Here is a 15,377-nt window from a genome sequence, read left to right as displayed (position 1 = left end):
TGTAGCCTAAGTGTAGTTGTGTTTATGAAGTCTACAGTAATGTCCTAGGTGATCACAGTCTCTTGCTACTCACTGGCTCATCTGGAGCAGCTTAATAGTCCTGCAGGCTCCATTCATGGTAGGTGCCCTATAGAGGTATACCTTTCTTTATTTTCTATTTTGTATTTTTACTGTACTTTGTCTGTATTTAGATATACAAATACCATTGTGTTACAATTGCCTACAGTATTGAGTGCTGTACAGGTTTGTGGACTGGGAGCCATAGGTTATACTGTCTAGGTTTGAGTAAGTACACTCTGGATCCGGAAGAGGATATTTCAGGTGGGTTCCTTTAGGGATGCTCAGGGATACCTATAAAACATACTCCAGACCTTGACTTAGCCCCAGGCAGTTTCACTTCTGTAGGAAGTGGAGAATTAGTAAGTTAAAGAGATTTGTTCCTTCTAGCCACTATACTAACATGTATTATCCCCCTTAAACCCAGCCATGTGATAAGGTCAGGGGTGGTTAACTTCATTAAGGATTAGGTGGATGGTCCAAGTCACCTACCCTGAAAGTGATAGAGCAGCAAGTATTTTAACCCAGGTTAATTCAACACCAGTGCCATCTGTGATGTTGTGAAAACAAAAAAAAAAAAAACTAAAAAATCTGGCGAAGAATAGGAATCATGTTTGGGGGAGAAATCAGGATACCTTATTCTAATTTTAAAGAACTGCCACTCTTGCATTGCTTTTGTATTATGCCTTTTTGTGGGAGTCTGAAGCAGAGTTTTATTAGGAGTGGAGTGGGGGAAAGGCACATGATGGGCAATTGGAAGAAAAGGAGGACTACACATTGTGTGAGCCTGGCCAACAGGTAACAAAAACCTGAAGGTGAGATGGGTATCTACACTCATATCCTATAGAAGTGGTCTCAGTGTGTCTTGGTTCCTCTGGGGGCTCCTGAAGTTTTTTCAGGGGTACTTTGAGGTCAGAATTATTTTCATAATGCTAAGATGCTATTTGTCCTTTTCACTCTTAAGTCTCTTAAATGTTTACCACGGAGCTTTCCAGAGGCTACCTGACAGGTGATATTGCAAGAGATTGAATGGAGAAATAGATAAGAGCTATTTTTCTGTTAAGCTGGACGTTAAAGAGAATCGCTAAGAAGGCAAACAGTGCCACTCTCCTCACTTAAAAAATATTTTTATAAAAATGTTAACATGTAATAGGTATATTATTTTTAAATGTATTAATATTTTTATGTTTTTTTCTTAGTTTCATTTTGTAATGTAGTAAATATTAGCAGATAAAACTCACGTTAACAAAGAAAGCTCTTTGAAGTCCTAAATGACTTAAGATTATAAATAGGTCCTGAAACTTAAGGGGTCCTGTATCAGTCCCCGTAGTCAGCAGTCATTTCCTAATGATTGTAGTTGGAGGAGGGTGTTCTCTTGTTTCTCTTTACCCCAACTCTGTGTTTCATTCCTACACCGTCTGGAGCAGCTGTCTTCTGTTCTCCCAATACCACTTATGTGGTGCTGAATGACGGTGCTTACAAGTTTAAGTTGAGTTAAAATTTAAAATAATATTAAGTCCTAGGGTCAACTGAATGCTTCAATTACCTGTCTCTTACTGATTTTTACCTTATAGAGTTAACAATGTTCACATTCACCCATGGCTGTGTTGGTAAAATCTCCGCACTGATTGATGTAATTTGACTTTAATCTTGAATCCTAAGAACCCAAGTTAGATACAGAACTTCAGTAAAGGACAGATTGTAAACCTTGCTGGAGGGGAGTATGTGAAGATGTCTTTTGTTTCAGTCGGAGGAGGGAGGTTTTTAGAACAGTGGTTTTCATTTAGACAGCCGATTCCTGTGTGTTGCCATCCGTGGGAACTTTATGTAGATAAAGTGAGGTTGAGAGAAAAAAATTTAAGTTGTATTTTCCAGCAGAACATCTAGCAGCATTTATTATCTTTTTTAAACCAGCAAGTCAGCTTCATGCTTTTTGAGGTCATCTAAGGAGTAACAGTAGTTATCTGAAGCTTATATTCATCCTTTGATCTGAATGACTATTGTTATCAATTATTTTTCCCCCACAGTGCCATGTAATGGAGGAGGAGCCTCAGCCATAATGCCAGTTCATGAGTACTGGCTGTGTTCACCAGCCTCTCACCTTAGACCTTTTGTGCAGACCGTCAGGGTGCTGCTGCCTTGTCCCCACTGTTGCCGGTTTCCAGGTGTTCTCCCTTCAGTCCCTGTGCCACCGTGTGTGCCTGCCAGGCTGCCCAGGGACAGCCACAGTACTGTGCTTCCTTCTCCACATTCTTCTACCACACCCCCTTCCACAGCCCAGGCACCCTGTTCTGCTGACCCCAATCTCTGCCTTCTCCCCCCTGTATCTGATGGTAGGCAGGAGAGAAATATGCAGTCTAGGCTGGTAAGTTTGGGGAGTTTTTTTGTTATTAAGACTTGATTTTTAAAAAATACTTTTATTATGCTTGTTAACTTTTCCAGTCATCTCTTTTTAGCACAGATTTTTAATTTATTGAAAGGTAGTAGTAAATACATCACCAAAACAGCATTCTAAACCAATATGAAGTATATGTGCAGAAACGAGTGTAATGAATGGATTTTTTAAATTAAGAAAGTTATGAAGTTTGTTACATCATATCTGTGGAAACTAAATACAGTACCAAGTCTGTGTACTAAATTTAGGAGACTTCATGCATATGCGGATTAAAGGAATGAGCTTCACAGAATTGTGCTTATATACAATACCCTACAGAAGCCACTTTTACATTTAGTTTTTCATGTAGGTCAGTATCAATTAATAATTTTGTTTTGAATTTCTAGATTTTATGTCTCAGCTAAATAGCATAGAAAAGTCTTAAATGTACAGGCTGACTTTTTTTTTTTTTAAGTTTAGATGTTAAGAGGGGGCGCAAATGTTTTAGGTTACATGGATCACTTTTGTAATGCTTGAGCCATGGCTATATAGGTGTGCCTGGTCTCTCAAATAGTGTTTATTGTACCCATTAGGTAGGTTTTTGCCCCCCTCCTACCTGTCATCCCTGGTTGAGTTTTACTTCCCTCTGCACATGTGTGCTCATCAGTTAGTTCCAAGTTAATAGTGAGTATATGTGGTATTTGTTTTCCCATTCTTGAGATACTTCATTTAGGAGAATGGTCTTCAGTTCCATCCAGATTGTATCAGTTCATCTTTTTTTTTCTTTGGCTATAGGAAAAAAGGCCTGATGATTAATCTTGATTTAGGCCTAAATTGGTTTTGTTGGGCTGTCAGGACCTTACTTACACAGAATTACTTTAGGAAGGCTGATTCAAAGTAATTAATGGTGATGTGAAAACCTTGGACAGAGTCCTCATGAATAATAACCTGAAAGAAAGCAAGTTACTCATGACCACCTGAAAAGAAGGTTGAATATTCCATTTGTATGCTGTCATATGAATCAAACAACATTTGAAAAAGTTTTTTTTCAACCTTTAAAAATTTTCTTCTTTAAAGAATGGTTTTCTTACCAAGCATTTTGGACATTGCTGATTTTACATTAATACTTGTTTTCCTTTCCATCATTTTTCTTCAGGCTTATCAGGAGGGCAGACTTCAAAAGCTACTAAACATGAATGGTTCTGAGAATTCTCCCAAGTCTTACGACTATGACCTTATCATCATTGGAGGTGGCTCAGGAGGACTGGCAGCTGCTAAGGCAAGGCTCCCTGGCTTGTGTGTTATCTGGATTATGGTTAAAATGTTAACATCCCTGATGGAGTTCTTCACATTCTCTGGGGAATTGATGATCTCTTGTGAAATTTTGCACATTAATTTGGGCAAGACATGGACAATGTTAAGGGACCACTTCATAAATATTTTTCTAGATTAAAATTATGTTTTTTATATAAAAGTACAGGGCCCAGTCTTTATGACACATTTTTATTCATTTTAAGTTTGGTTGATTTTTTTTTTTTTTAAAGATTGTAAGGATATTAGAAATGGTTTGAAATTAACCAAATTTATTTCTTTGTACGTATTACTGTTTGTTTTTTTTTTTCACTTTAATGATTTCCCTATTACAACTCCTTTTACCCAGTAGAAAGATGGAGAGCAGTTGGATCTCGTAAACTTATTTATTAAAGGTGATTTACCTCCTATGTAAATAGAGTGATCTAAGAGAATTACCGTTAACTCTGTGGCTTGGGGGTGATTGGGAAAAGGATAATAAGTAAGGAAGGTTAGGAGAGAGGCTCATGGTTTTGTTTGTTTTTTTTTTTTTTTTCCAGTTTTTAGCCAGGGCTGGGTTTGAACCCCGTACCTCTGGCACATGGGGCTAGCGGCCTACTTCTTTGAGCCACACGCACTGCCCCATGCTCATGGTTTTGAAGCAAAATGCATTTCCTATGTGAGGAGCCTTTGGGCCTGTCATCCCCACCCAGCAGGTTTTCCTAAAAGATGAAGTAGTTATATTCCCCTATGGTGTAGCTTATAGTGAATCAGTAAAAGTAGATTCAAATGAAACTTTCCCAAATTAGGAACAGGCCAATGTCTAGCATGATATGTTTTACTCCAGTGATGCTGTGTTTGAAAGACAAACAGTCTTTTCAAATAATCTTTAGAGTCCTAGTTGCCAGTAAACGAAGCTTATTCTCTGAGATAGATAAAGGATACTCTGCAAAACAAACTTCTGACTATATTCTTTATGCTTCTATAAATGGATTTGGAAACCTTATAGATGCTGTCAACTTTTTCATGGCTCCTCATATGAGAATTTTAGGAAATCTGACAGTTTCAGAAGAAAAACTTCTCCCAATATTGTGCCACAGAAACCAAATTAGATAAAACATTGAAATGCTTTAAAAAATATTATCTCATGGGATACAAGTTCAGTCAAGGGCTGTAGAATATCTGCCCTTGTGTTCCAGCTACTTAGCACTTGCTTAGAAATGGCTGTTTTGTTTTGTTTTTTTTTAACCAGATTATTGTTTAATTTATTATTGTTTGAGTGGAATTATATAAGGGGATTTCTCAAGTTTCTAGTTGATTCTAACAATTTTACAACTGTAAACTGCATAATTTTCTTTTTTTTTTTTTTTTTTTTGAGACAAAGTCTCACTTTGTTGCCCTCTGTAGAGTGCTATGGCATAATAGCTCACAGCAACTTGAAACTCTTGGGCTCAAGTGATTGTCTTGCCTCAGCCTCCTGTATAAGCTGGGACACTAGGCGCCCGCCAAAATGCCTAGCTATTTTTAGAGATGGGGTTTCACTCTTGCTCAGGCTGGTCTTGAACCCATGAGCTCAGGCAATCTGCCTGCCTCACCCTGCTAGAGTGCTAGAATTACAGGCGTGAGCCACTGTGCCCAGCTGTGTAATCTGCATAATTTTCAAACCCACTCTCACAACTATGTGAATATCACTTTAATTTTTATCTTGGAGTTGAACTAATCATCATGGTGTATGAATTTTCATGTATTAATAACTAGTTATGCTTTAGGCATTATAATTTGATAACAACAGAATGAATTTTAACAGCCCATTTCCAGTCTATCATATTAACTTTTCCAACTCATTTTAATAATTTTATTTTTCAGGAGGCAGCCAAATATGGCAAGAAAGTGATGGTTCTGGATTTTGTCACTCCCACCCCTCTTGGAACGAGATGGGGTAAGCTTTTAAAGTAATTCTAGATGTGATTTTGTAGAAGCACAATTTTCTCTGGCGCTGATTTAACTGGCTTCTAAAACCTGATTAATTTTTTAAACAAAACAAAATATACTTCTTTCATTTGAACTAAGTAAAGATGGTCTCAAGTTAAATGCTAAAAATTCAGGTCCTTTGACATAGAATCAAAAAAGTAAAAACCTTATCCTCAAACTCTGAAGGTAAAATTTGAGTAATTTATTGTATTTAGGGGCTTACTAAGTAAAATTTTAACTTCTCATCTATTGATTTCTGTTTTAAATCTTCCTACATTCAACAAGAATTTGAACCAGATACCCTGCTGCTTCTGAGTCTTGGTGAATCATGTGCTTATTATTCATTTATGTAACAAATATTTATTGAACATATACTGTGAGCCAGTGTCATGGAGATATAGCAGTGAACATGGTACACACAGAGTTCCAGCCCTTGGGAAGCTTACACTGTACAGTGCCACTCTGATGGCGTTCTGCTCAGAGGACTGATGGAGGCCACCTCCCCACCTGCCTGCATATTGTTTTAATGAAAACAAGCTATTACACTTATCATATTCTTTGAGCTTAGGGACGCTTAACCTTTTTTTCAGGGGATGAGGGGAGTCAGGAGTCCTTGAGAATCTATGAGAAATAATCAAAGATTTAGGCTACCTCATTTAAAGAAATGTACACATACACTAAATTTTAAATGTTTAAGTGTTCAGACCCACTGAACTCTTAACCCTGTCCAGTTATAAGAACCTCTTTATCAGGTATTCTGTGCATAGGTTAAACGGCAGGTATAGATGCTCCTTATGGTGGGGTTGTGTCACAGATAAAGCCAGTGCAAATTAAAAATATCCTAAGTTCAAAGTGCATTTAAAGTTTAGAAGGCTCAGGTAGGAGAATTGCTTGAGGCCAAGTTTCAGAACAGCCTGGGCAACATAGGCAGATCCTATTGAAATGAAAAAGTTAATCAGGTCCGATGGTGTGTGCCTTTACTCCTAGCTACTTGGAAGGCTGAGGCAGAAGGAACCCTTGAGTCAAAGGCTGAGGTTACATTGAGCCATCCTGGGCAGGAGAGGAAGAGAGTAAGACCCTGTCCTTAGCTCAGCCCAGACTACTTTAACATGCTCAGAACACTTTAACATTAACCTGCAGTTGGGAAAAGTCATCTAACATAGCCTGTTTTATAATAAGACACTGAATATCTCATGTATTTATTGAATACTATACTGAAAGTGAAACATAGAATGGTTGTATGGGTATTATTATAAAGTTGAAAAATTAGAAGTAAAACCAACTGTGGGCCGTCTGTGTAGGGGTATGCATAGTATAAAACTTCAATTCTGGCATCTTTTCAGCAATCAATTTTGTGTCTTTGAAGTTTATGGAAATCTGCCCCCTTCTTTGTTTTGTTTTAGGATGATGTTATTGTGTTTGGTAAATAAAGCTCTCTGAACTTAGGAACATCACGAGATCTAGGAGTAAACTTACATAAACAGAACTGGCCACATAAGCAAATAAAATACGGTGTTTCACGGAATTGTAATAACCATTGACCTTTTTCTTTGAAGCCTTGGAAAGCAGTCTATAAACTGATTTCTCTGTGTTTTGCAGGTCTCGGAGGAACATGCGTAAATGTGGGCTGCATACCTAAAAAATTAATGCACCAAGCAGCTCTGTTAGGGCAAGCCCTACAAGATTCTCGAAACTACGGATGGAAAGTTGATGAGATGGGTATGGAAGAAGCAACTCTGTGCTTGTGCTTTTAGGGGTTTGAGCGTAATCTTGGAATGTACTTTTCATTTTTATTGAAGCTAACAAAAACTCTGGGAGTTGTTTTTATTGTTTACATGTTTTATGAATAAAATCACTGCAGTTATTCTTTGTCAGTTAGTTACTATATTAACAATAGATATTGCACTTGGAGTATGGTGGGGGGGGGTTGTTTTGTTTTTTTTCTTTTTGAGACAGATTCTCACCCTGGGTAGAGGACTTAGCTCACAACAATCTCAATCTCTTGGGCTTGAGCAATTCTCCTGCCTTAATCTCCCAAGTAGCTGGGACTACGGGCCCCTGCCACAACGCCCAGCTAGTTTTTCTATTTTTAATAGAGATAGGGTCTCATTTTTGCTCAGGCTGGTCTCAAATTCCTCATTTCAAGCAATCAACCCACCTCAGCCTCCCAAAGGGCTAGGATTCCAGGCATGAGCCACCACATGGGCTGAAAACCAGAATTTTTTTTTTTTTTTTTGAGACAGAGTCTCATTATGTCAGCCCTATGGTGTCACAGCTCACAGCAACTTCCAACTCTTGGGCTTAAGTGATTCTCTTGCCTATCCCAAGTAGCCAGGACTACAGGTGCCTGATATAACGCCTGGCTATTTTTTTGTTGCAGTGGTCATTGTTGTTTAGCTGGCCTGGGCTGGAGTCAAACACACCTGCTTCGATGTATGTGGCCGGTGCCTTAACTACTGAGCTATAGGCGCTGAGCCCAGAATTTTTTCAAATAAGTTCATGTATAATTTTTGTAAGAAATCATAAAATGTTTGTAATTTGCAAGAATGTACTAACTGCATGTGCTTTCTTGTGAAGCTGTTGCATTTTTCTCTTTCCAAAGAAGTCTGTTTCATGATCTGATATTTGTGGGGAGTGATGATTATTTATTGAAGAGGGAGTGATTAAGCTTTGTTGGATTAAAAATATTTAGAGTAAGGGACAACTGAAACTTTCACCAGGGCATACACAACTCAAAATATTTCTTTACCTTTTTTTTTTTTTTAAGAGGTTTCAAAAAAGAAATTGTTTCCTTGAAAGTCATATAAACATATGGGCACCCGCAGGCGTCCTCAAACTACAGCCTGCGGGCCACACACAGCGCTGAGGACATTTATCTGGCCTGCCAAGTGTTTTTGCCACCGCTGCCTGTCCTTTTAAACTATAGTCTGGCCCTCCAGCCATCTGAGGGACAGTGAACTGGCCCCTGTTTAAAGAGTTTGAGCACCCCTGCTACTGCGTTGACATTACTTGTAAAAGCCCTTCTCTAGAAAAGATTAGTTTTTGTCAGAATCCAAAGTAGAAGAGAAGAATCCAAATTTAATTGTGAAGGGATTTACTTTTTAAAAGTCAAAAACAAATTATTAGATCTGTTCTGAATACATTGTATTTATTTTTAACCAGTTATTATGTAAGTGGTTTTTCTTGCATACTTAGTAAATGTATGCAATTAAAAAATATATTAATGTACCCTAGAAACCCCAGACAAGTTGGAGAGGGAATTGTTAATTTTTAGAAAGTACATTGCATGATCTGATAGGAGAATAAAGTGAGGCTTGGCCCAGCTTCATGACTAATTATTAACATAGTTCACTCTGTGTTTGAGAGTGAAACTTCCACCCTTACAGATTTGAGATTTACAGAGTGTGGAGAATTTGAGGGAAAATATCACAGCCAGTGGGTGGGGTAAACTATTCTGTGGCTTTTCACATTTTAATTAACGTGAAAGTTTATAACAGTTTATAAAATAAAAAAATAAGACAAATACATGCTTTGAAAAATTTTGTTCCTACTCGAATTAGGCTTCCTTTGGTGCTTCTTCCCATTTTTTTTTTTTTTTTTTGAGACAGAATCTCAAGCTGTCCCCCTGGGTAGAGTGCCGTGGCATCACAGCTCACAGCAACCTCCAACTCCTGGGCTCAAGCGAGTCTCCTGCCTCCGCCTCCCAAGTAGCTGGGACTACAGGCGCCCGCCACAACGCCCGGCTATTTTTTGGTTGCAGCCGTCATTGTTGTTTGCCGGGTCCGGGCTGGGGATTCGAACCTGTCACCTTAGGTGTACGTGGCTGGCGCCTTAGCCGGTTGAGCTATAGGTGCCGAGCCGCTTCTTCCCATTTAAAAATAATACTACTTATTTCAAGTCTGGAATCTTTGAAAATCAGTTACCTTAAAGTTTTCTTTTTTCTTTTTTTCTTTTTTTTGTAGAGACAGTCTCACTTTAGTGCTAAAGTTTTCTTAAATTGGGCTCACATCTGTTTGCTTAGACCCTTGAGAGAGACATATAAAAAGAAATTTGGTAAAATGTTGGTAATTATTACAGCTAGATGATTGGCACGTGTGTGAGTTAGGTACTTTTCCTGGTACAGAAACAGCGATTCCTGCCTTTTTAAAAAAATAATGATGGTAGAAAGAGGCCAGGCAATTTGGACCAGGCTCCCTACAGCCTTTCCCACCACCAGGCACCTAGTTCTTCTACCACCACAATCACAGTGGCCTTGGTAGTTGTTTTTTTTTTTTTTTAACTGAACTAATCTCTAATGTTTGCTCTGGTTCTAATGTATTGTGGTCATATGAATTGAAAAGTCATGGTCCATTCTTTAGAAGGCCACAAACCTGTCATTTCCACTTCCAGAGGCTGGCTTGGCCTGGCCTGGCCGTTAGGTGTCACCACTTGGTTTCACCACTTACTGTTTGGCCAGGCTACTCAACCACTGAATTGGAGACTCAGATTTCCTCATGTCCCTGAGAGAGAGACTGTTAGTATGTATTTTCTTCTTCCCTCTGTACCACCCCTTCCCCAGGACCTGCCTTCTTAAGCCTACCATTGTGGTGTATTTACTCATGTTCTATTTTTTCCTTGTCATCCATAAGGTATTATTAAATGACAAAAGGTTGATTTTTATTCATTAACATTTTAGAATTTGGTAATACTTTATTGCCCCCACGGATTGCCTAATTAAATGATTAATTATGATAGAATAAAAATATTTTGCTTTTTGATTAGATGGAAATTTTAGGAGAAATGAAATATAAGACTTCTTGAAATTCCCTGTCTAAATGAGGAGTCAGTGAACTTTTTCTGTAAAAGGCGAGATAATATTTTAGGCTTCTTGGGCCATATGGTCTCTGTGTTAGCTACTCAACTTTGCCATTGTAGTGTAAAAGCAACCCTAGAAAATATGGAAATAAAGAAGCACAGCTGCATTTTAGTAAAACTTTATTTACAGAATTTGCCAGCTCCTGGCATAAACTCTTAACCAGTTTAGTAACTCCAGACTTGGCTATATTAGAATCTATTGGATTTTATTGCAAATACAGAATCTTAACCCTTAATATGCCCCAGGAATCAGTATATACAATCCAAACTAAAATTTTAGCTCATTTCTAGATAAAGAAGAAAAAGTTTATTTTCGTTTTGAGGATTTCCAGGAATCCTTGCATTGTTTAATTGTATGGTAGTCTTTGAGAAGGGAAAGAATATTTGAAGATAAAAAGAAGTATATATGCTCAAAATGAAAGATTTATCCTTTTAAACTAAAAATCTCTCCAGTTTGTGTTTCATATGAGTAGTTACTGGGATTTTTGTCAGAAATTGAAAAGCTAAAAATTGTCTTATTTTCTTATGCAGTTAAACATGACTGGGAAAAAATGACAGAAGCTGTACAGAATCACATTAGCTCTCTGAACTGGGGCTACCGAGTTGCTCTACGGGAGAAAAAGGTGGTCTACGAGAATGCCTATGGGCAATTTATTGGTCCTCATAGGATTAAGGTAATTGTGACATCGGGGTAGCTTTTTCTAATAATGCTTTGCTATTAGCTACTCAGCCTTAATAGGTCTTTCTTAATGTATTATGTATGTGCCAGCCACATACACCTAAGGTGGCAGGTTCAAATCCAACCTGGGCCTGCCAAACAACAATGACGGCTGCAACCAAAAAAAATAGCCGGGTGCTGTGGTGGGTGGCTGTGGTCCCAGCTACTTGGGAGGCTGAGGCAGGAGACTTGCTTGAGCCCAGGAGTTGGAGGTTACTGTGAGCTGTGCTGCCACGGCACTCTACCCAGGGGGATAGCTTGAGGCTCTGTCTCAAAAAAAAAAAAAAAACAAATTATGAGGGTCAAATGAGACATAGCTTGTTAACTATAAAGTTTACAGTTTTAAGAGTAATGATTTATTAAAATTTTCTTATTGGTTCCTTTGTAGGCAACAAATAATAAAGGGAAAGAAAAAATTTATTCAGCAGAGAGGTTTCTCATTGCCACTGGTGAAAGGCCACGTTACTTGGGCATCCCTGGTGACAAAGAATACTGCATCAGCAGGTAAGAAAAAACAGCAGAGGAAGATAGAAAACCCATTGTGGATTTTGCTTTTCTATTTTCTTCAAACCCAGTGAGTCCATTTCTTGAATCTTAAGAGTTTTTTGCCACATTTTGCCCTCTCTGGGTGGGGACAGGGGTCTGAGAAAAAGTGAAAAAGTAAAAATTATTTTAAATGAGAACATTAAAAAAATTGAAAACTCCAAGCATTGGTGATCTTACCACACAGAGTTAATATCGTTATATATAGACCTATACGTAATGTATTTTTTATTTAAAATTTTATTTGTGTATCGTATGTCTGTATATAATAAATAAAACAAATGGATATCCGTGAACACTTTGTAAAATAAATATGATACATTTAGTTTTTTTGTTGTTGTTGAGACAGAGTCTCACTAAGTTGCCCTTGGTAGGGTGCTGTAGCATCACAGCTCACAGCAACCTCAAATTCTTGGGCTTACGCAATTCTCTTGCCTCAGCCTCCCGAGTAGCTGGGACTACAGGTACCTGCCACAACGCCCAGCTATTTTTTGTTGCAGTTTGGCTGGGGCCGGGTTTGAACCCACCACCCTTGGTATATGGGGCTGGCACCCTATTCACTGAGCCACAGGCGCCACCCCACATTTAGTTTTTCAAAAGTAGGATCACGTGTTACCCTTTAACACTTGCACAGTGACTGCTAAGAGAATTTGAGGCTGGCAGGCCATTTAGATTTATCAGACTCTACTCAGCTATAAGAATGGTTGCAGCGTCAGTGTTAAAGGTCTTTCTGAAATAAGTGAATCAAGCAAGGAAGTTTTGTTGTGTGATTTATTTTTGCCCATTTAAGTGATAATACTGCTGATGTTGTTCAGGAATTTTAAGCAAATAGCCAGTGTATTCAGTATTAATATGAAGCTAGTAGATGATCTAATACACACAGAAGAGAAAAACTCAGTTTAACTCAAGTCAGGGGATTGGTGTGTTCCCACCTAATGGGCACGCTGTGGGGGTGTATGGCACATCTTCTGGGTGCAGGACACTATAACCTAACAAATGCAAATATTGTAATCTAGTTGTTTGTACCTCCACATTAACTTGAAATTAAAAAAAATATGTTTTCTTAGATGTTTTTTGTCTATTAGTTTTTGATTGTATTATGAATTACTCATCTCCTTCAAGCCCCTTTTTTTTTTGGAAATACGATTTTATTCCTGTGTCTTATCCACGAGCAGCCCAGATGGCAGCTGTTGTCATTGCTGTTTTGGAGGAGATCTCTCTTAGTCCATTCAGGCTGCTATGACAAAGTACCATAAATTGGGTGGCTTATACAGAACAGAGATTTATTTCTCACAGTTCTGGAGGCTGGGAAGTAGAAGATGAAGGAGCTGTTAGATTTGGTGTCCTAGAGGGGCCTCTTCCCAGGTCATGGGCCGTGCCTTTTCACCGTGTCCTTACATGGTGGAAGGGTGGGTGAACGGGCTCTCTGAGGTCTCTTTTATAAGCACATAAACCCTATTTATGAGAACTTTGCCCTCATGACTTAATCAATTCCCAAAGGCTCCATCACTTAATACTATCACCTTGGGGTCTAGGACTTCAATTTATAAATTTCGGAAGCACAAACAGACCATAGCAGGCTGCCTTGTATTTTTAGAAACTCGTTCTCTAACAGTGCTTTTATGATCTATGTCTTGTATATTCCTAACTCAGCTAGATTTTTGTCTGCTTTGACTTTTTATATTACAAAAATAAGATACTGAAAGTTTTCTCCACCCTTCTCCCTACTCTGGATAATTGATATTTTAGTTGAGAAGTAACAGGTTTTTCAACTCAGAGCTGAGTGATAGATTGAGGGTAGGGGTTTGGCTTTGCAAAATATGATTTATTCCAAACAGTTCACAATAGTTTGGTGATTTGGATTTGGGCCAATATCTGAAGTTACATGGTTTGCTATGTCTAGCCATGGGTAACTTAAGCTACTCCCAAAGCAAATGAGTGGCCAGAAAGGGAGAGTATCTAGGACCTTAGATACTCTCATATGTTATTTGCGTAGCTGATGGAATGTTTTCGTTCTTAAGGAAGTAAAAATATTTACTTTGATTTGGTCATTATTCATATAACATTTTTTCCTCTTGTTTCATTTTTCTTTTTTAAATTTCTTTTCAGTGATGATCTTTTCTCCTTACCTTACTGCCCCGGTAAGACCCTGGTGGTTGGAGCATCCTATGTTGCTTTGGAATGTGCTGGATTTCTTGCTGGTGTTGGTTTAGACGTCACTGTTATGGTACGGTCCATTCTTCTCAGAGGATTTGACCAGGACATGGCCAATAAAATTGGTGAACACATGGAAGAACATGGTATCAAGTTTATAAAGCAATTTGTACCAGTCAAAGTAAGTGGGGTTGTTCGTAGGTCTGTTGGTTCTATACTAATATTAAAAGGCAAGAACAGTGTATTTGACTTAATAAAATAAAATTAAAAAAAAAGAAGGGCAAGAACAGAGTCAATTGAGCTGGTGGTAGAAGCATCCTCTTAGCATTATAAATAGTCAGGAATGCTGTGACTCCTCATCTCTTTATGTACTGGTATATAAAGTTGTACCTGCCTACCACCCAAATAGCTTTTTTCTTCATAAATTAATATTTTCTTACTTTGTCAACTTTCTTAACCTATAGTTCTCTTCTGTTTAATGAAAATGTTTCAGTAAGACTGACAGTTTATCATTTAGTATATCTTTTTCATACTAATAGAATTGTTCTTTAGTACAGGGATTATTTTGTTAAAGTTACATTGTCATTTTAAAAGGTAATTTCTTAATGGGTTAACTTGAGTTCTTTGTATAACTGAATCTTCAGTGCTGATACATAAGAGGAAGAGCTCTGGGGAGAATGAACTGGATTCAAATACAGTTCGCCACTTTCTTGCTGTATGAATTTAGGAGAGTTAACCTTTCTAAAGTTCAATTTCTTCCGTAAAATGAGGTTGATAATAACATCTTTCTGAGAGTTCATGTTAAGTTTGCATTAGCCAATACTTACAAATTGGAACGGTACTTAGCAGACAGTAGGTCTAAAGCAATTCTAATAATACTGTAAAGATTAAGTAGTAAATTTCCTAGGAATTATTAGTACTTGATTACTGTAGCTGATTTTTTAGGGAGTAAAGGTATATGTATACCTATATCTTATGCTTATGTTAGAACTATAATTAGAAAATAGCTGTATGTATATGATGTGCTAATAGAATAGTAACATCTTTCTGAATATATCCTAACATTTAGGGAGTTGTGGGCCCTCTTGAAAATCTGGTGGACTATGCCTAGTAAACAGGGTCACCCGCGTTTCTCATTCTCACAGCTGGACATTAAACTCTTGTATATCATATGTGTAAAAAGTAACTTGAATATAAGTAGTCTTTAGTGGAGAGGAGGATGGAGAATATAGTATGTCCAGAAAGGCTCTGTGGGGAGGAAAGTCGTTCTAAATATGTAAAGGCCTAACTGCAGCACAAAAGTGAGTTGCAGTGGAGGTGGGATGAGGCCCTCTGTTTACCATTTTGAAACAAATCTTAAGATAGGGGCCAATTTAGCTCTTCTCCAAAGATGAGAACATTTTTTTTTTTTTTTTT

At 37.9% G+C, this 15,377-nt stretch overlaps 1 protein-coding gene across 5 annotated transcripts in view; it reads left to right on the top strand.

Annotated features, from left to right (window-relative positions):
* Nucleotides 1–15,377, top strand: part of TXNRD1 (thioredoxin reductase 1) — a 62,694-nt gene that overhangs the window by 20,065 nt on the left and 27,252 nt on the right. For all 5 annotated transcript variants that reach the window (XM_023509269.1, XM_023509271.1, XM_012801221.2 and 2 more), the window contains 6 exons: nt 3,588–3,710; nt 5,588–5,660; nt 7,292–7,411; nt 11,078–11,220; nt 11,653–11,768; nt 13,917–14,142. In XM_023509269.1, the coding sequence (XP_023365037.1) occupies nt 3,624–3,710; nt 5,588–5,660; nt 7,292–7,411; nt 11,078–11,220; nt 11,653–11,768; nt 13,917–14,142 (765 nt within the window). In that variant the 5' untranslated portion in view covers nt 3,588–3,623. The remainder of the gene's footprint in view (nt 1–3,587; nt 3,711–5,587; nt 5,661–7,291; nt 7,412–11,077; nt 11,221–11,652; nt 11,769–13,916; nt 14,143–15,377) is intronic.

The sequence above is a fragment of the Otolemur garnettii genome, unplaced genomic scaffold, assembly GCF_000181295.1.
Source record: "Otolemur garnettii isolate 467f Iridium unplaced genomic scaffold, OtoGar3 scaffold00007, whole genome shotgun sequence".
In the NCBI taxonomy this organism is placed as follows: domain Eukaryota; kingdom Metazoa; phylum Chordata; class Mammalia; order Primates; family Galagidae; genus Otolemur; species Otolemur garnettii.
The sequence above is the reverse complement of the archived record's forward strand: the minus strand, read 5'-3'. Positions and strand labels throughout refer to the sequence as shown.